Source organism: Choloepus didactylus, chromosome 8 (assembly GCF_015220235.1).
Source record: "Choloepus didactylus isolate mChoDid1 chromosome 8, mChoDid1.pri, whole genome shotgun sequence".
Lineage (NCBI taxonomy): Eukaryota > Metazoa > Chordata > Mammalia > Pilosa > Megalonychidae > Choloepus > Choloepus didactylus.
Genome location: NC_051314.1, coordinates 60655649 through 60675560, shown reverse-complemented (window position 1 = coordinate 60675560; position 19912 = coordinate 60655649). Strand labels below are relative to the sequence as shown.

The following is a 19912-nucleotide window of genomic DNA, read 5'->3' as shown; positions in this document are numbered from 1 at the left end:
TGGCCTTCTTTGTCTCTCAAAACATCCCTGCTTTTGAAGTCTATTTGATCTGAGATTAATATTGCTACACCTGCTTTCTTTTGGCTGTAGCTTGCATGAAATATTTTTTTCCATCCTTTCACTTTCAGTTTCTTTGTGTCCCCGTGTCTAAGATGAGTCTCTTGTATGCAACATATTGATGGTTCATTTTTTTTGATCCATTCTGCGAATCTATATCTTTTAATTGGGGAGTTTAATCCATTTACATTCAACATTATAACCGTGAAGGCATTTCTTGAATCAGCCATCTTATCCTTTGGTTTATGTTTGTCATATTTTTCCCCTCTGTCTATTAATATTCTTTATTGTACCCATACCGAATCTCTTTAGTACTGAACCTTTCTCCAAGTCTCTCTGTCCTGTCTTTGTTTCTCTGTCTGTAGGGCTCCCTTTAGTATCTCCAGTAGGGCAGGTCTCTTGTTAGCAAATTCTCTCACCATTTCTTTGTCTGTGAAAAATTTAAGCTCTCCCTCAAATTTGAAGGAGAGCTTTGCTGGATAAAGTATTCTTGGCTGGAAATTTTTCTCATTCAGAATTTTAAATGTATCGTGCCACTGCCTTCTCGCCTCCATGGTGGCTGCTGAGTAGTCACTACTTAGTCTTATGCTGTTTCCTTTGTGTGTGGTGAATTGCTTTTCTCTTGCTGCTTTCAGAACTTGCTCCTTCTCTTCTGTGTTTGACAGTGTGATCAGAATATGTCTCGGAGTGGGTTTATTTGGATTTATTCTATTTGGAGTTCGCTGAGCATTTATGATTTGTGTATTTATGTTGTTTAGAAGATTTGGGAAGTTTTCCCCAACAATTTCTTTGAATACTCTTCCTAGACCTTTACCCTTTTCTTCCCTTTCTGGGACACCAATGAGTCTTATATTTGGACGTTTCATGTTATCTATCATATCCCTGAGGTCCATTTCGATTTTTTCAATTTTTTTCCCCATTCTTTCTTTTATGCTTTCATTTTCCATTCTGTCATCTTCCAGGTCACTGATTCGTTGTTCAACCTCCTCTAGTCTTGTACTATGAGTGTCCAGAATCTTTTTAATTTGGTCAACAGTTTCTTTAATTTCCATAAGATCATCCATTTTTTTATTTAGTCTTGCAATGTCTTCTTTATGCTCTTCTAGGGTCTTCTTGATTTCCTTTGTCTCCCGTACTATGGTCTCATTGTTCATCTTTAGTTCTTTGAGTAGCTGCTCTAGGTGCTGTGTCTCTTCTGATCTTTTGATTTGGGTGCTTGGGCATGGGTTATCCATATCGTCTGGTTTTTTCATATGCTTTATAATTTTCTGTTGTTTTTGGCCTCGTGGCATTTGCTGAACTTGATAGGGTTCTTTTAGGATTTGTAGACCAATTGAAGTCCTTATCTCTAATTTATCAGATCTACAGCTTCGTGGAGTACACTTTCTCTAACTAACCAGCAGGTGGCGTCCACGAGCCACCTGTTCTCCACAAGCCAGTTCTCCCCTGCTTAGCCTTTTTGGTGAGTGGGGGAGTGAGTCTTGTGGGGTCCAATTGGTGTACCAAGCTTGTGTGTGTAGTTGGTGTTGCCTGCCCTGTATATGGGGCGTGTTTCTGGGCAGTCAGGGAGGGGGGGTGGCCCTAACAATCAAATCTCCCTGGTGATCCTAGAGTTTTAAAGCTGCTGCAATAGTCTAATCCTTCAGTTCAGTTCTGCCATAGTTTGTCTCTGCCACTGACCCACAAATCCTTGGTATTGGCGTATGGCTCCTGAGACTTGCAAGTGGGCCCCTCTTCCAGGCTGTGCACCCTGGGTCCTCTGTTGAGGGATGACTGTGCTATGTCACAGGTGAGTGCCGTCCCCCCAGGGCAGTTCTGGGCTGCTGGGCTGTGTAGGGAGGCTCCCAGTCTGCTGAAATGATGGCTGAATGGGGCTTTGTTAATTCACACTGCTCCACCTTCCCAACTCTGGGACAATCAGCTGAGGTTGCAGGGAAGGCTAATGTCCACGCCCAGTTTTGTGGTGTGTGCCTGTTATTTGAAGCACTTCCGTCACACTGGGTTGTCTGGGGCAGCTCTGGGCTATGGGGCTGGCGATGGGCAGGAGTGTTTCCTGTCCACCAGGATGATGGCTATGAGTGGACACCCCCCTTTTCTTGGGAAGTTGTGGTGTTTAGTGAATTTTCTCAGCCAGTGGATTATTGCCTTTTGTCTCAGAGCTCTCTTAGTTCTGCTCTTGACTTGACCTGCCCAAATTGCAAGTCTTTGAAGCTTTCTGTATTGAGCTTCTTAGAGTACTTGTTTTAGAAAAAGAAAAAAGGATTAAAAAAAAAAAAAAAAAAAAGGGCCCTCCTCAGAGATCTAATGGGTTATTGAAATGCTAAGAGACAAAGCAACCAGGGCCATTAAGGAAAGGTCCACAGGGCAGAGAGATCAGCTTTTCTTCGGGATTTGCATATGCGCCTCAGGGCCTGAGCTCTGCCCTTCCCCTTTCTATGTTCACCAGAACTCCAAAAATCCTCTGCTTTTATTTTGGAGTTTTTCGTGTTGTTTTTTTTCTATGCCTGTCTCCTCTCTGCTGGGCTGGCTGCTCTCAGATTCTCTGGTGTCTGTTTTCAGTCTATCTATGGTTGGAGTTTGGATCAGTAGAATGAGTTTCCGATAAGGGCTGCCACTGCAGTTCTCCCTTCTCCTTCCCGGAGCTGACAGCCCCTCCTCCTCCGGGACTGAGCCTGGCAGGGAGGGGCGCGGGTCCCCTGGCCACAAAAACTTACAGATTTCGCTGATCTCAGCAGTTCCACGTTTTCATGAGTGTTGTATGAAGTATGCCCAAAGTCAGATTGCTCTGTGGTGTCCAGTCCACACAGTTCCTGGCTTTCTACCTACTCTCCTGGAGGAGTAACTAAAACATACAGCTCACCAGTCCGCCATCTTGCCCCGCCTCCTCTGGCTACTGTGTTCTTGACCCCATATTCCCAATATAATTTATTACATAACTTGAAATAACTTTTAGATTGGCTGTGTTTAGTGCCTTCCTGTGCTGTTTAGGAAGACAAGCATGCTTTTCTCTGCTCTTGGCAAAATCTTATTTATCATTGCTTCAAACAGCAACTCAACACAGTGGCTAATTACTTTCAATAAGGACAGCTTTGTGATTTTTCAAATTCATTATTTCTATCGGCCAATCTTCAGCTTCCTCTGATAGAACAAAACTTTTAAAAATCTTTAACTGATAGATCAAATCACGTATTTTCATGGGATGTTAGTTCAGTCTCTTTCTGGGAAGCCCATAGCATGGAGTCTTGCTAAAAATCAAAACATTTAATAATATCCACATCCTAATGTGAATGCTATAGGCCCATGGAAGGGTCAAGCAAACAAGGAATTTGAATGCACTCTATGGGAATCAAAAGCCTTAATGTTATCATTGATTAGCTGATTAACCAACCACCAACAGGACACCTATGGACCTCATCTGTCTCGATGTCATGGGTGGAGAGAACACTCAAGAGAACAAATGATCACCTCCAGCTCTGCCCCTAACTCAGTAAGATACCACAGCCAACACGCTGCCTATCTCTGAACTTAGTTTCCCCATCTGTTCAGTTAAGACTTTGCACTTAATGCTCTTTCTAAGGGTTTTGCAAATCCCAGAGTCTCAGAGCCTTTGAAATTTGGGAATGAGACTGTCCTAAATAGTCTAAGATCTGAGTTCTGATAAGTGTACTGTCACCAGCCAGATGCATGACTTCAGGCAATTCACAGCCTCTCTGACACCAAATGAACTCCCAGCCCTGTATTGGCCTATTTATACTTCTGTGTAGGTGTTCCATATTTTAAGTCTCCAGAGGGCTGAGAGTTGTGGTGGTCAAGAGGGAGACTTCCAGGTGAAGCATCCTTTAAGCCACAGACATCTTCCTAAAAGTCTGAGTGTGAATGTTTTTAGAAAGTCCCAGATGAAGTCACTAGGTCTGCATGACAAAACTATTGTTAAACAAATCACCACTTATTGAAGGGCTGGTCTGTAAAATATTAATTATAATAATATCCACATCAAGGTTTTCTTCATGAGCTATCAATCATTCCCGTAAATTAGTCCATGCTATGGACACCTCTTCCATCTCTGGCATTTCAATTGAATATTTGTTTATACATTTGATTCAGACTAATATAGAAAACTTGGTGAGGCTGCCTGAAACCCAACTACAAGCTAATGAAGATACCTGGGAAAGAATACATGTTAGGTTCTTTGGTTTTCATTTTAAAATATCATTTTGTCATCTCCGTGTCAGGAATCTAACCTGACAGAAAACTCTCTTTTTAACCAATAGCACACAGTGCATGCACTGTGGCCTCCTCAGCGATTTTAGTCTTGAACGATTTGCTTTTCAGCTATTGTCAAAAATGAGGCTGAAACATTTCATATTTAAAAAGCATTGTTTAAGTCAATTGTTCCCAGATGTGAGTAATTATCAGCATTGCCTGGAAAGCTGTTTAAAACCTGAGTCTCATTCCATTGATCTGGGACCTTGGAATCAGTATTGTAAAAACTTCTCAAGTGAATTGCCAGCTTTGTAAAAAGGCCTTTTAAATGTGTTGTACTGATTACTTTATATAAAAATGCACACAAAATAATTGATAGATTGGACATCATCAAAATTGACAACTTTTATGCATCAAAGGGCATTATCAAGAAAGTGAGAAGACAATCTATATAATGGGAGAAAATATTTGGGAATAATTTATCTGGAAAAGGTTTAATATCCAGAATACATATATAAAGAACTCCTATGACTCAACAACAAAAAGACAACCCAGTTTAAAAATGGACAAAGGACTTAAATAGAAGTTTTGCCAAAGAAGATGTACAAATGGCCAAAAAACACATGACAAGATGCTCAGTGTCATTAGCCATCAAGGAAATTCAAAGCAAAACCACAATGAGATACCACTTCACGCCCACTAGAATGGCTACTATCTTAAAATAGATAAATAAATAACAAGTGTTGATGAGGATGAGGAAAAAGTGGAACCCTTATACATTGCTGATGGGAATGTGGAAACGTGCTGCCGCAGTGGAAAACTATTTAGCCATTTCTCAAAAAGTTAAACATAGAATTACTGTATGACCTGGCAATTCCATTCCTAGGTATCTACCCAAAAGAACTCAAGGCAGGGGCTCAAACAGCTACTTATATACCGATGTTCATAACAGTATTATTCACCATAGCCAAAGGTGGAAACAACCCACGTGTCCATCAGACAATGAATGGAGAAACAAAATGTGGTATATACACATAATGGAATATTATTCAGCCATAATAAAGAAGTTCTGAGACATACTATAACATAGATGAAACTTGAAGACATTAGGCTAAGTGAATTAAGTCAGATAGGGACAAATACAGTGTGATTCCATGTGTGAAGTATCTGGCATAAGCAAATTTATATAGAGAGAAAGCAGATTAGAGGTTACCAGGAGATTAGGAGGAGGGGGAGTTATTGCTTAATGGGTATACAGACTCTGTTTTGGGTGATGAAAAAGTTCTGGTAATGGATGATGTTGATGTTAGCACAACATTGTAAATGTAACTGATGTCACTGAACTGTACACTTAAAAAAGGCTAAAATAGCAAATTTTATGATATAGATGTAGATACATATAACAACCATAAAGAAATTTTTTAAAAATAGCCACAGAATAATTTCTCTTAGAGTTTAGACTTAGTAAAAAGTTTGTTCTAGTGAATTGGCATGCTTCCTTTTCTGATCTATGGCAATGTAACTCATCACATTTCTTTTTCCGATGGGTGCCAGGATGCTCAGATATAAGTTTCACTTACACTTAAGGCGGTAGCTTTCCTGAGCCTGAGTTTTCTATTTTTTTCCTATCCTTGTGTCTTCGTTTCCTGGCTGCTAAAACAAATACCATACAATGGGTTGCCTTAAATGATGAGAGTTTACTGCCTCATGGTTTTGAGGCTGGGAGAAGTCCAAAATTGAGCTGTCAACAGGGTGATACTTTCCCCCTGAAGACTGTGGAGTTCTGTGGCTGGCTGCCGGTGATCCTTGGTCCTTGGCAGGTACCATTTGTGGTAAAGGATTCAACACCAACAGTAGTGGCTAGAGAAGGAATTACAAAAGAGAATTCAAACTGAAGCATTTTGTGGAATGAGTTGCTATATGGTACGTCATGGGAACACAGAATCAGGCACAACAGAAACTTTGAGTAAATGACCACTTTATTACACAGCACAAAGGGTTCAAAATAGCAGGGGAAGAGAGCTCACTGTGGCCCGGTGAGGCCAACTGCTGGGGTCAGGGTTGGTGGATGGCAGCTCCCATGCCCCACTTCACATCTGAGAGGGTAGACAAGTCTGTGCTGCTGGAGTGTGGGGTCTTTGCACACCCCAGGGGAAGTGGGCACTGCCACTGAGCAAAAAGCATGTTTCAAGCAAACTTTGTGCAGTATCTCATCCCTGGCAACCGCTGAGGCTGCTGGTTCCTGATTTTGGGTTTAAGGTAAGGTCAAGCCTTTCCATTAGACCTACTGTCTCCTTCCAGGCTGCGAATTAGAAACCTATTGAAACATCTGTACATGATAGAAAAGGAGAGGGTAGGCGGGGGCTGGGAGATGGCTGCTGAGCATGTCTTCCCCAGCACATTTTACTAGAAATTTAGTTGCAAAACTTATGAAAAGTATATGCAGGTTTATTAAAATAGTGTAAAATCCAAGTTTCCCCTTGGAAAGACTTTTTTTTTTTCGGTCTAATTTTTTTTGTTGCAGTTATGATATCATAGATATAAAATTAAATTTTCCATTTCTACCATTTTTGAGTGTACATTTCAGTGGCAAAATTACATTTACAATGTGGTGCTACCAACATCATCATCATCCATTACCAAAACTTTTCATCACCCCAAAGAGAAACTCTGTACATTCCCCTTTTTGATGAAGAATTAAGGACTCATTTTCGTACCAATAGATTCTAGAGTAGTAGAACAGTCCTTCACAGAAAGGAAGAGCATCCTGAGACAACTTTTACTTCCCCTTGCACACTTAGGCAAAGACATCTGACAGCTGGTAACTGGAAAAAGGAACATGGCAGTGCTGGGTATTGGGATTTCAAAGACTGTAAAATGTGGCTGTGACTGTCCTGGCCCTGAATATTTTTGGACCTTGACCGATACTTTTCTAGACTCAAGGCACAAGTCTCTTGAAAATTGGTACAGATAATAATTTAAGTTGCACCAGAGCAGACTCCCTATGATTGTCAATAGCAAGCAGTTACTTAGCAATGGACATGTGTAGAATAACCAGCAATGACAAAGTCACAGCCCTTAAGGACCTTACAGGAAAAAAAAGATATGTAGATTAATATACACCTAAATATTAATGGTGGCACAAGTCTTGAAGACAATGTTATGGGAATTCAGAAAAAGGAGTAATCTCTGCAATTGGAGTGAATTTTGCTTGATCATCACAGTGACTCTGCACTCAATACAAATTTTAATTGAAATAATATGAAATTAAATGTCAATTAAAAGTCTCACTTTATAATGAGATAAATGCAACAACAACAAAAGAAAGGCAAGGATTATGTCATTTGAAAGCCAGCCAGCAGAAATTGTTTCTGTTATTGCCACATGATGGCTCTACTATAGGTAAAGGAGAAATCGCCAACATTTTGTGTCATTCTGCTGGGAAAATAGGTCCCAACTTATGAAAACTGTTACTAATGAGAGCTCCTCAGGAAAGTTTCTCTCTGTTACATGCACTGCCCTTGTTCTCCAAAGCCTTTGACGTTCTTGAGGGCAATTGGACTAATTGCGTTATTTTCTTCCTTTTCTGGAGGAAGCACTGCTGCTCGGATATAACCGAACGAACCTTCCTGTGAATGAAATGGAAATGTCTTGCAAAATGTCATCCTGTTTGATGAAAGTTAAATTCCCAGGATCTCTCTTTAATGGCCAAAGAGAAGAGGACCACAGCTTGTGGAATCACATCTTCACTTCCTATGAATGAGACGAGTGCTGGAATTGAAAAATAGGGCCCCATACTTATAATATAGAACTGCTGAAAGCCTTTGCAAGATTTATCAAGAATGTGGTCAGGTTTTTCTTTTAAAATAGTAAACCAACACAGAAGCATAGAAGAATGCGTTAAAAACAACTGTCCTAGTTTGCTAATGCTGCAGAATGCAAAACACCAGAGATGGATAGGCTTTTATAAAACGGGGGTTTATTTCACTACACAGTTACAGTCTTAAGGCCACAAAGCGTCCAAGGTAACACCTCAGCAATTGGGTACCTTCACCGGAGGATGGCCAATGGCGTCCAGAAAACCTCTGCCAGCTAGGAAGGCAGCTGGCATCTGCTCCAAAGCTCCGGCTTCAAAATGGCTTTCTTCCAGGATGTTCCTCTCTAGCAAGCTTCCTCCTCTTCAAAACATCACTCACAGCTGCACTCCGTTTCCTCCCCCCAGTCAGCTCATTTATATAGCTCCACCGATCAAGGCCCACCCTGAATGGGCGGGGCCATGCCTCCATGGGAACATCCCATCCAAATCATTACCCACAGCTGGGTGGGGCACATTGCAAGCAAATCCAACCATCACCAAAACTTCTGCCCCACACAAGACCACAAAGATAATGGCATTTGGGGGACACAATACATTCAAACCGGCACAACAACCATTCACTTGTCTGTCTATTAATGAAAACCTCTAGGTGGTACACTGAAGCTGACTTGACCTGAGGGCTACACCATCTAACTTTCTGACTAAACTCAAACAATATGTTTAACTGTCATTTTTTTCTGAATTAAGATCATTTGAGCCCCACCAAAGTGCTGAGATCTTGTTTGGGTTTGTTCACAAATACCCACCCATCAGTAATTTTTAGACTGCTGCAACTCAAGTTGTCTAGCGGACGTTAAAGGATGAGTGGGAAAGTGGAATATGTTAAGCAACTTAGAATGGAGAAAATAATAGCATAAGAGATACTTTTGACATTTTGGAATATGTAAATTACATTATAAATAACCAATCACTTCATTCAAGAGCTCAACTTTTTGTTATGGGTTCCGAGCACGAAATACAGTATTTATAGTAAGAGTGAGATTTTCACGTGGAAGTGAAAGATGATTATTCCCTTTGGGCTGGAAAGCAAGTTTTCCCCCAGGTTGTAAGGGGCTTTTTTTAGCCAAGACAGTTGGACCATCTCTTGCACAGTAGGAAGCTCGTCAAATGTTTCGATTAAGGGAATTAACAGATAAAAGTGGCACTTTAAGGCAATAATTATATTCATTATGATTAAAAAAGGGATACAAGAGTCAGGGAAACTCCTATTGTAATATTCTAGAATAAAAAGGTAAAATGGTAGCATTAGGAGTTGCTAAATTGAAATTGAAAAAGAAGAGAGATAAATTAAGGAAAGCCCTGTAGTTTAGAGATTTTTATTTTCTAGGACATGGAGGTCTTTGTCAGAAAGTAAGACAGTTGGAAAGAAGGGTAAGATGCCCTCTCCTTTGATAGGTTGGGTTTTAAGTGACACCAAGACATGGAATTCAAATATCAAAAATTCAGAAACTCGGGGCTGAAGTGTGAAGAGACAGTTCAAGACTGAGGATAACAGCAAAGCAAGATTAGCTACAGTAATGGGAGAAGTTGGTTTGACTTTTATTTGGATTTTTTATTCTCATCCCTTTTTCTGGTGGAGATTGGGTCTCATACACCGGAGGGATTCAGGATGTCGATGTGGAAGTTAAAGAAGCTTCAGTCATAGAAGTTAAGCTTTGTTCCCAACCAGGGTTCGAATGCACTGCCCTAGAGAAAATGCTTAGAAGATGTTGATTCCAGTGAAGTTACATCATAAAGAGCACATAGGGCCAAGAAATGGCAAATTAGCACTAAGTTAGAAAAGACAGAGAAACAGAAGACCTGAATAATGCATATATTTTAACAAGGTATCTCCTTGATAATCAGGAATCTTTACAGGATAAGCTTAAATACAGCTCTAAGTTGATACTTTCAAGCAGTTTTCAAGGTTTTGCTTTGATTTTTTTCAGCCAGTTGCTGATGAACGACTGACAAACTGTTGACCGCTCTTGTTTTTTTTTCCCCCGTTCTCTACTGTCTTGCAGACCAGACGACGTGCTTCTGCATCGCACTCATGATGAGATTGTCCTCCTGCATTGCTTCCTGTGGCCCCTGGTAACATTTGTGGTGGGCGTTCTCATTGTGCTCCTGACCATCTGCGCCAAGAGCCTGGCAGTCAAGGCAGAAGCCATGAAGAAGCGCAAGTTCTCTTAAAGGGGTGTGGGCGTGTGGAAAGCAACGCACAGCAGCTGCACTCCTCGGCACACACCCACCTGCAGAGCCCGTGTTTCCCAGTGCAGGAGATGGAAGGGGCCCCAGGAGGTCTCCAAGAGGCGCCTCCCTGAGTGGCAGCAGAACCAGGCACAACTGGAAGACTTGGAACCTTAAAGATTGCATTCCATGTGTCGTCGTGATGGCTAAAGGGTCAGGCTCTTAGCTCTATGGAGTAACCATTTCAGAAAATCCTATAGGAAGTTAATTTTATTTGGAAAGTAACTGTATTATTTGTACAGTGTAGTATACAAACCATTATGATTTATGCTACTTAAAAATATTAAAATAGAATGGTCTGCGTTCTTTTTTATTTTCTTTGTTTATATGCTTAGAACACTAAATTTAAAAAGGGGTCTTCCAGTTTCAATTGATTCTACTAAAAAAAAAAATCAAACTTTTACTTGGAGATGAGAATTCCTGCATAAGTCTTGACCTCACTGCACAACCCTCAGTTTCCATTACTAAAAGGTACCTTTTGACTCCTGTACGATAAAGAGAATATGCACTATTAAGTCAGGATCCTGTCACTTCTGTGACCTTTAAACACTCTCAGACCCTCAGATATTGGGGAAACATGTTGTCCCATACTTGCCTTTCTTTGCCTTTCTATTATTTTTCACCAGTTTACTTCTTAATAGAGGGAGATGATTCTAAATGAGCCTGTCCTGGCTCTGTGAGCACTGGGCTCCTTTTCTCATCTCTTCTTGTTCTTGTTGATGGGTTCTATCACTGTGCAACTGGATGTCCTGATGTGAAGGACACTCTTCAGTGTAGTTAAATGATGTTTTCATTTTTTTTTTTTTAAGGTCAGAAAAAAAAATTCAAAATCAGCTCAAGCCTTCTGGTTTTATTTTCTTTATCCTTGCCTTGATATGATCAGTATTAAAACAGGAAGATTGCTGCAGTTGCGCAGTTTGCTTGGACTTTTGTGGAGATGCAGCCCAGCTCCCATCCACGGGTGATGAAATTTTTTCTGTGCCTTTATCAAAAAGTTCATTAATGAAACCAAACTTCTGTTCATAAACTCGAATTCCAAATAGCAATCACAGGTCTCAGTGAATGTCAAGCCTATCCTTTCGATTTACCATGTAGAATCAAACCTTTGTTTAGATGAGATATAAATTTTTAGTGGAGGAACAACTGACAACAGAGTTTCTTTTTTGCTTTTCTCTCATATTCTTTAGACCTACTTCTGTTAGAATAAAGTTATTGCCACAGGGTTTTTACAAAGATACGTGGTAATAGAATGATGGCTTCTTAACTTCTAGTCTGCATACCAATGTTTTCTTAAATTCAAAATGTAAGTGATTGAGACAGTTGTAGTTTTCTACCTTCTTCATTTTTTTTCTGGTTCAAGTGCTGCACATTTCACTGTGAAAAAGGCCTTGAACACACTGTTTATGACATCCTTTGAGGCAACTACAGTGCCTTGACTTCAATTTTCTATAGCAGCTTCCCTGTTGTCCTAGCAACTCAGTCACCACTTTAAAGTACATAGTAGCATGAATCTGAAAATCAGAGGAAATTGTCACCTTTGCATTACCCCATCATTGAGGGAGATAAAGTCTACTTTATCTTTTGGAAGGTTATGATTAACTGATTACAAAGAGTAGATAAAACATCATGGTGTATGGATATACTTATGTGTTGGAAAAAAGAGGAGTTGATATATGCTAATCTGTGTTTTCATTTAGCAGTTTGGTACTCATAAGTTTATCTTAACTAACTCCTTCCATTTAGGCCCAATGTATACAACTATATTCTGTAGGTTGATTCTTAGAGAAGAGGACAAGCACACTGAACTCATGTGATTACGTATAGTTTTAGGGTCTTATTTGTTTGCATCTGGTTAAATTTGAGGCTCGTTATTCCTACTGGTTAAAGGTAAAACCCAAAGAAATAAGGAGAGACATTTTTAAGGTCATAAAAGCTGAAGTTGTTAATATTTTAATTCTCTCCTTGTATGAATTAGAAAATGGACTAAGTTGCTGCAACAGAGAGACCCCAAAATATGATGGCTCAAGTAAGATAGGCATCTGTTTCTTCCTCATATAGCAACCCAGAGATGGCTGGGGGATCTTGGGCAGTCAGGGCAGTTCTGTGTCACAAGGTAATTAAGGTCCCAGGATTCTTCTATTCTGTTCTCTCATTACCCATGGGTTATTCATCTCCACAGTTAAAGCTGGCTCGAAGAAGCATATCCACTTTCCAACCTGTGAAAAGAGAGGAAGAGAAGAAGTTGGTCATAATTTCCTTTTAAGGAAGTTTCACCCATCACTTCTGCTCACAGTCCTTTCATGAGTACTTAGCTTCAAGGAAGGCTGGGACATGTTATCTCTAGCTAGACGGACATGGACCCTACCAAAACTCCATGGAGGAGTTCTATTACTAAAAGGGGAAAGGAGAGAATGAGTACTAGAGTAAAAGACAAGAATGAGGAATAGCAGTCTATGGCCCATGCCATGATGAAAACCTGCTGCACAGGAGTGGCAAAGATCCCTTACTCTGTAAGCAAGTAAGACCCTTGAGGAAACATTAATTCTGCTCTCTGGGAGAAACTCCCTTGTCCCCTGCCCTCTGTGATTCCTACTTTGACCTTTAGGAAATTCCTCTTGCCTATTAGCTTCCATGACGACATCTGACATTTCTTGGGAACATTAAAGCTTTTTGCAGCCCCTTGCCTGCTGGTGCAGATTTGTAACCCTAGAAATTACCTTAGAGATCGAACAAACATAGGCTTTTATAGGCCAGGACTGAAGTTTATTTGTCTGGAATAAAGAATCTGACTCTATTTTTTGTGTGTGTGTCTGCTGACAGCTTTTAAGCCTAACTACTCTCCTTTCCCCTTATGTCCCACATTGGGGCAGCTGGTAAGAATGCCCGGGTGCCTCCTCCTTTGGCTCGGCAGGAAGTTCTAAACACACAAGCCCTACTGTGGTCGCTTTCTGGTCTACTTGCTTTCAGTGAGTTCATGTGAAAGTAACTGCGGCCAAAGAGCTCTGGTAATAGCTCTCAGGCCAGCAGCGTCTTTTTTATTAGTCTCTGTGCTTGGCCTGTACCATTCTATTCTTCAGTTTAATGGCCGCTACCTGGAAGCTTTCTGAAACAATGGATTTAGATGGGAATGCAACACCCTTAATCTGATCTTTTCTGGTGAGCTGACTCCTACTGTCTTGCCAGTAATACTTAATGGAGACTCTTAAGGGAGACTGAGTAATAATCATAGCTCCTGCTGTTTGGAGAACAAAAGCAGTTAGGCTGTAGGTTTAGGGAGAGTTCCTTGAACAGTGGTGTTACTTCCTTGCAAACTAGTTTATCTTGCCTTATGTCAACTAATTTTTCGTAGTACCTCACTGAAAAACAGCCAGGAATGGCCAACACACACCATCACTCTGCTGTTTTTCTAGCCGCTTTACCTACAGCTACAGGTCTGTCTTCCAGGTTGTTGCTGGTGATAATTTTACCTAATGTTTATCTGAAGCATAACAAAATTCTCCAGTTTTCCATCCTACAATGTTCCCTCGCTGCCTGCTGCCCGACTGCAAAGCCAAAACCACATATTTTACATTTCTGTTATGACAGAACTTTTCTATTTCTGGTACCAAATTCAAAACTAGTTGTGACGTAGGCTAAGCCACAGTTACAGAGAGACCCCAAAATATAGTACTACAAACAAGATAATTTATTTTCTTTCATGTAGCCTCCAGAGATAGTCCATGCAGCTGTCTAAGGACTTCTATTCCTTCTATCCTGTTTCTTGTCCTTTCCCTAGGGAGTCCTCTTTATGGTGGTCAGCCAGTGGGAAGGGGAAAGAGACATAGAAGGCAAACATATAATTTTAAGAAAGTGAGAGAGAAATTGCACACATTAATTCTATGTGTATTCTTGTGGTGAAGAGTTAGCTACAAAGGAGCCTCTTACTATGCAGCCATGCCCTAAAACATGGGGGCAGGGGTTCTATTATTAAAATAAGGAAAGGAAAATGAACATGGAGGAAAAGTATCCATACTGCATTCCTCTCGTGCACATTTAACATACTGACATAAACTGTATGGCATGTGAGAAAAGACTTGAACCTGAAAAGAATGGTGGTTTTCTGGAATTTAGACAATTATTTCCAATATTTTATTTTCCTAAAATTAAAAAGTTAATTTAATTGATTTTCTGGATAAAATTAGTCAGAATTAAAAAAAAAAAAAAAAGTAAAAGGGGGAAAACCAGTAAGAGAAGCTTTGGTGTCCTGTCAAAAGAGAAACATATTTTGGGAAGGTAAGGGGAGAGGGTCACCTTAGATGGGATGGGCAGTAGTAGGGCTTAGGGAGAGCCAGTGGGCTTTAGTAATACTTAAAGGATATATACAGTGGAATCTTTCATCTTTTTTTAAAAGAATCTCCAACTCTCTGAATGGATTCCAGTTGTAAGAAAAGTATTGAGTTTCCTAGAATATGGAAGATTTAAAAAGTGGAGGAAGTAAAATATTCACAGGGATACCTAGGTTGTCCGGAAGGGGAACAGGGAGATAGTTTACACTGTCTTACATAGCTTATTAGAATGACTTCAACTTCTTAGTATGAATTATCCAAGCAAGAGAGTCATGGCATAGGGACTTAGGGGCACCATTCTTGCTAGCTATGTACTCTTGGGCAAGCTACCTAACTTCTTCAGTTATCTCATCTATAAAATGAGGTTGATATTGACACCATATCATTGGGGAGGGTTAAATGAGACATTGCAGGGGATGTACTTAGCACAGTGCCTTTTCCATAAATAGTCGTGATGATAACGATGACAATGATGATGATGAAGCATTATTTCAGTAAAAAGGAAAAATGATCTCAGAACAAATTTTTCCTCAAAACCTGCATTTCATTTCTCATGTCCTTTTTAATTAGTTCCTACCAATCTAAGGCTAGACCAAGACTAGGGTTTTCCTTTTGTGAAGTGCTGCTAATATTTTTTTTTCTATTGGCTTAGCTGTTCTTATTCCCAGTACTCCAATTTGAAGGTAATCACCTCCAAAGTCAATGTCTATTTAAGAATGTCCGGATTCTTCTGAATTAATTTTCCATTTTATTTCGTACTAATACATTGCTGTCTTGAAAGGTTCTGCTTCATCATACTTACCAATTTCCAGAATTATTAAAAGATCTGTCTTCTCTTTGATGGGAAGCAATTACTGAGATTTTTTTCTTTTCTTAGAGATGAAATCCAAAGAATATGATCCTCTTTGGCTGGTCTTTCTGTACTGCGTTGAAAATGACCAGGGTGTTTGGTTGTTTTTTTTTTCTGTATGATTAATACATCCTGCAAAAAAGATGATTAAAAACAATTCAATTTTTCTATATCTAAAAAGTTTGGAACATATAAAATGTATTCGGTGTCTTATTAGGAAGGTTCTAACCAGAGTTAACTTTTACAAAGGGTTACCGCATTGTGCTTAATGAGGTCGGTCAAAGTTGTCATACAGGCAACGCATAGCTGACAGGTGGGAAAGATTCAGTAAGTGCTAGATCCAATTTAGTGACATCTAGAGGAATTCAAACAAGACTCATCTGAGGCTATAGAAGAATTGACAGCATTTGAAATTTGGGAGAAATATTTTTATTTTTGTGAAAGTGCATAATGTTAAAGGTCAGAAGTGTAACTAACTCCAAGATTTCTAGCATTCAGGGTAGTGGAGATGTAGTGAGAGTTAATGAGATAAAGTCGAGAAAAGAAAAATACATGTAGATGTCAGAGAATGTGCCTGGTCAAATGCCAGTTCTTGTTCACTGCAAGTAAAGGTGTCCAGTCTTCTGGAGTCACTGCCAAAGATGCTACATGCAATGTTCCATGTCATGAACCTGGGAATAGTTTTTTCTTTGCCGGCTTCTGCAAGGGTCTATAATTCACAGCACAGTGGAGGATTGCCTTTGACATTTGGCCTATTTGTCAGACAGCAGTTATTGAACTTATATTCTCTGTTTTAAGCTTAGGACAGCTGGATGGAAGTAATGTGTACCTGATTAGTAAAGTAACATGAAGAAGATTCCTGGTGGAAGTGTGGCAATGATTTCTGAGCTGGGGATGGGAGGCAGAGCTTAGTATCTCAGTTCCTTCCCTAACACCCCCAGGTGACTCTGCCTCCAAAACTACATGTACATTTGCTCTTCTATGTAAGATCAGTGTCTGAAATCTACCAGGATTGGCCATGGGGATAGGATGGGAGGTGACTTTGAACAGACCATGGGAAACTGAGGAAGATGTCTCCAGTTGGGATGATGTTGGTGAGTTCTCAAGGATTCTTTTCTGCAGATTCACAGCTGCCAGCTCTTATTAGAGTGGGGTAGAGAATACAGCCAAAGAAGTGTTTACTGATCCATTGTGAAGTGTGTAGTACTATCCTAGGTAGACATTATGCAATTAATATTAAACGTATTTCCTCCCTATAGACTTCCTCTGAATGGTCTGATCCATACCTTGGTTTTAGCTGTGAACTGAGCAGGTGATTCCCAGATCTATTTATCTTTTGCCTTTAGTTGTTCTCAGCTCTGGATGGATGTTGCAATAGCTCTAACGCATTCTTAGGTCCCTGTCTCAAGCTCGATGTTGGATAGACAATGCAATGACGAAATAAAGACTGGGACAAAATGTTATCAGACAACATGGATGGGATCATTTACCTGGCTCAGATAATTTCTCCTTTTGAAAAATTCCTGAAATACATCAAACCATGTCATCTCTTAACATTCCCACCACCTGCCCTCAAGTTCAGATGCACTATGCTCTTTCTTTTCTGAGTCTGCATGTGTGGTCCTGTCCCATGGGTTGGACCTCTCTTCTCACCATATTTTTATATCTGGGTCTTCTCAACCATCAAGTCTGAGCTTAAATACTGACTCTTTCTAGAAGCCTTCTAACCGTTATATGTATGTAGATATTTCCTGTCAACCCCTTCCTCTTCACCCTGCTTACTTCCTTGGTAGTTCCTGTTGCTACTTGTATGTGTTTATCTGTTTGTTTACCTCTCTGTTATCTGTCTATCCCACTAGATTGTAAGATCTACAAAGGCAGAACAATGTTGATGATTTGTTTTCATCACTGGCACATTGAAGTGCTCAATAAATATTTAAGGAACAGATGGATACATGAATGAATGACTCCTCCCCAGGCCCTTTATGTGCTTTGTACATGTTTTCTATATCCTTCTCTACCTGGGGAAATTTTATCCCAACTTCAAGGTACAACCTCCTTCCTCCACCCTGCCCCAAGAATTAATCACTTCCTCCTCTGTGACCCCACAACAATTTTTATACATCTCTATTATTTTAAGAATTTATCATGTATTATAAGAATTTATCTTGTTTTGTCTGGGTGTTAATCCACTGATTCTCCCTCACCTGGGTGTTAATCCACTGATTCTCCCTCACCTTTCTACTTTATAAGAACAGAAATATATCTTATTCATCTTTTTACCCATAATGATAAAAATAACAATAATGACCCCAGCTAACACTTATTAAGTGCTTTGTGTGCATATCTTAAGTTCTTTGTCAAATATCAAAAGTTCTTTATCAAAGCTGGGCAGAGTGAGGCACTCAGCATAGCACCTAGGAGCATATTCAGCCTTGGAAAAACATATATTAATGAATAATCAACAAATACATATTACAATCTTAGTGTTAAAATTAGAAGTTACCACAAAGATAAGCTATTGTTTTGATGTTTAAATGCCATAGGCTACTCTTTAACCAACAATGAATAGCAAAAAAAAAAAAGAAGTCACTGTATTTGTTATCAAATTACTCCCAAACTTAGCAGCTTAAAACAACAAATATTTATTATCTCACACAGTTTCTGAGAGTCAGGAATCCAGGAGAGGCTTAGCTGAATATTTTTGGCCCAGCGTGTCTCATGTGATACAATCAAGGTGCTGATTGGGTTGCAACCATCTGAATCCTGGACTGGGGCTGGAGACTCTGCTGCCAAGATGGGGCACTCACATGGCTATAGGCTGAAAGCCTCAGATCCTTACCACATGGACCTCTCAATAGGGCTTTTTTTTTTTGGCATCCTCACAATATGGCACCTGACTTACCACAGAGTGTGTGATCTTGAAAGAGCAAGCCAGGAGCCATAATGTCTTTTGTAACCTAGCCTTGCAAGTCACATACCATTACTTGTGCTCAATTTTACTGGATGTGCAAACCAAGCCCTGATACAATGTGAGAGGGGATTACCTAAGGACCTGACTACCAGGAGGAAGGAATAATTGGGAGTCATCTTGGAGCCTGCCTACCACAGTCTGACCTCTGACCTGAAGTGATTCACATCATCCCCACATGCAAATTACTCTCACTCTCTCCAAGACCCCCAAAGTCTCCTCTCATTACTGCATCATCTCAAAGTCTGGAATCATGTCATCTAAATCAGAAGGGACTTAAATTTAAAAGAAAAGATATAATTTTGTCCAAAAGAAATGAATTTTACTCAGGGCAAGATTTATCCCAAGGAGGTAAATCCTTCATTTCAAACTAAAAGCCATTCAAAAATTTCCCAAGCCAGTCATTTAGAGTAAATTAAGAGGATTCCCGAATCTTGTACCTACTGCAGGCAGTTTGTTCCCAACTGTTCTAAAATCGCCACTGCTTATGTGATTAAATTATCAGCAACCAGAATTCTTCCTTGGGAGCTGAAACATCAGCAGGCATTGGGATTTAGAATAAACTCGTTGGCGTCTTCTTACCCTGAACCAACTTGGCTATCTTAAATCTTTCTGTTTACTCATATGTAAACAATCTGAACAAGCCCTTAGTATTCTGACTCAACTTCATGGAATTTATCAGAGACTGGTAACTTGCTATAGCTTTTCTCTCGACCCAGTGGCAGAAGTTCACCCTCCTGGTCTCAGGGAAGTAGCAACTGCAGCTAAATTAGGGAAGACTGTTGCTAACTTGATTGTAGGGTCTCCCTTAAACTTGATGGTCCCTCTGATGTGTAATCTTTCTTGCTTACTAAAAACACACCTATATTTCTTAGCAGTTAGGCTTACTATTCATGAAATTCTATTACTTTCTTCCTCAAGCATTTCTTTCCTTTGTTATATTTTAAATCCTGCTACTCTCCTCTTTTGCCAGAAGAAAGGATAACTCATGACTACATAATAGTCTCTGCTAAGAATAGTCCATGTTCTGAGTAAATGTATTAGAAACTCTTGTAGAAAATTCATAGTTAACCGTGCTTGTTGATGGATCATATCTTAAGACAAAGCAGGCAATTATCTAGATATGCCATAACAGGGCTTAACTCACTCCTAGAATAATAATCCTTTATTGGAGCCAAAGTCAGTCCAGAAGGCAGAACTCAATGTACTCACCAGGGCTTGCCAACTGGCTAGAAATAAGAGAGTTAATACTTTTAGGAAGGTGTGAGGAATGTTTTGGAAATAACTAAGCATTTCTATCACTACAGAAAAAAAAGAGCCAGCAAAAAATGGTCAAAGGATTAAGAAATTCTAATGTGCACCAATGTTTCTACATACAATAATGGATAACATGAAGGTCT

The 19912-nt window shown here is 39.9% G+C and overlaps 1 protein-coding gene across 1 annotated transcript in view; it reads left to right on the top strand.

Moving 5' to 3' along the window:
* Positions 1–13160, top strand: part of KCNMB4 (potassium calcium-activated channel subfamily M regulatory beta subunit 4) — a 76089-nt gene extending 62929 nt beyond the window's left edge. The window contains exon 3 of the mRNA XM_037848209.1: positions 10141–13160. Coding sequence (XP_037704137.1) covers positions 10141–10309 — 169 coding nt within the window. The 3' untranslated portion in view covers positions 10310–13160. The remainder of the gene's footprint in view (positions 1–10140) is intronic.
* The last annotated feature ends 6752 nt before the right edge of the window (positions 13161–19912 follow it).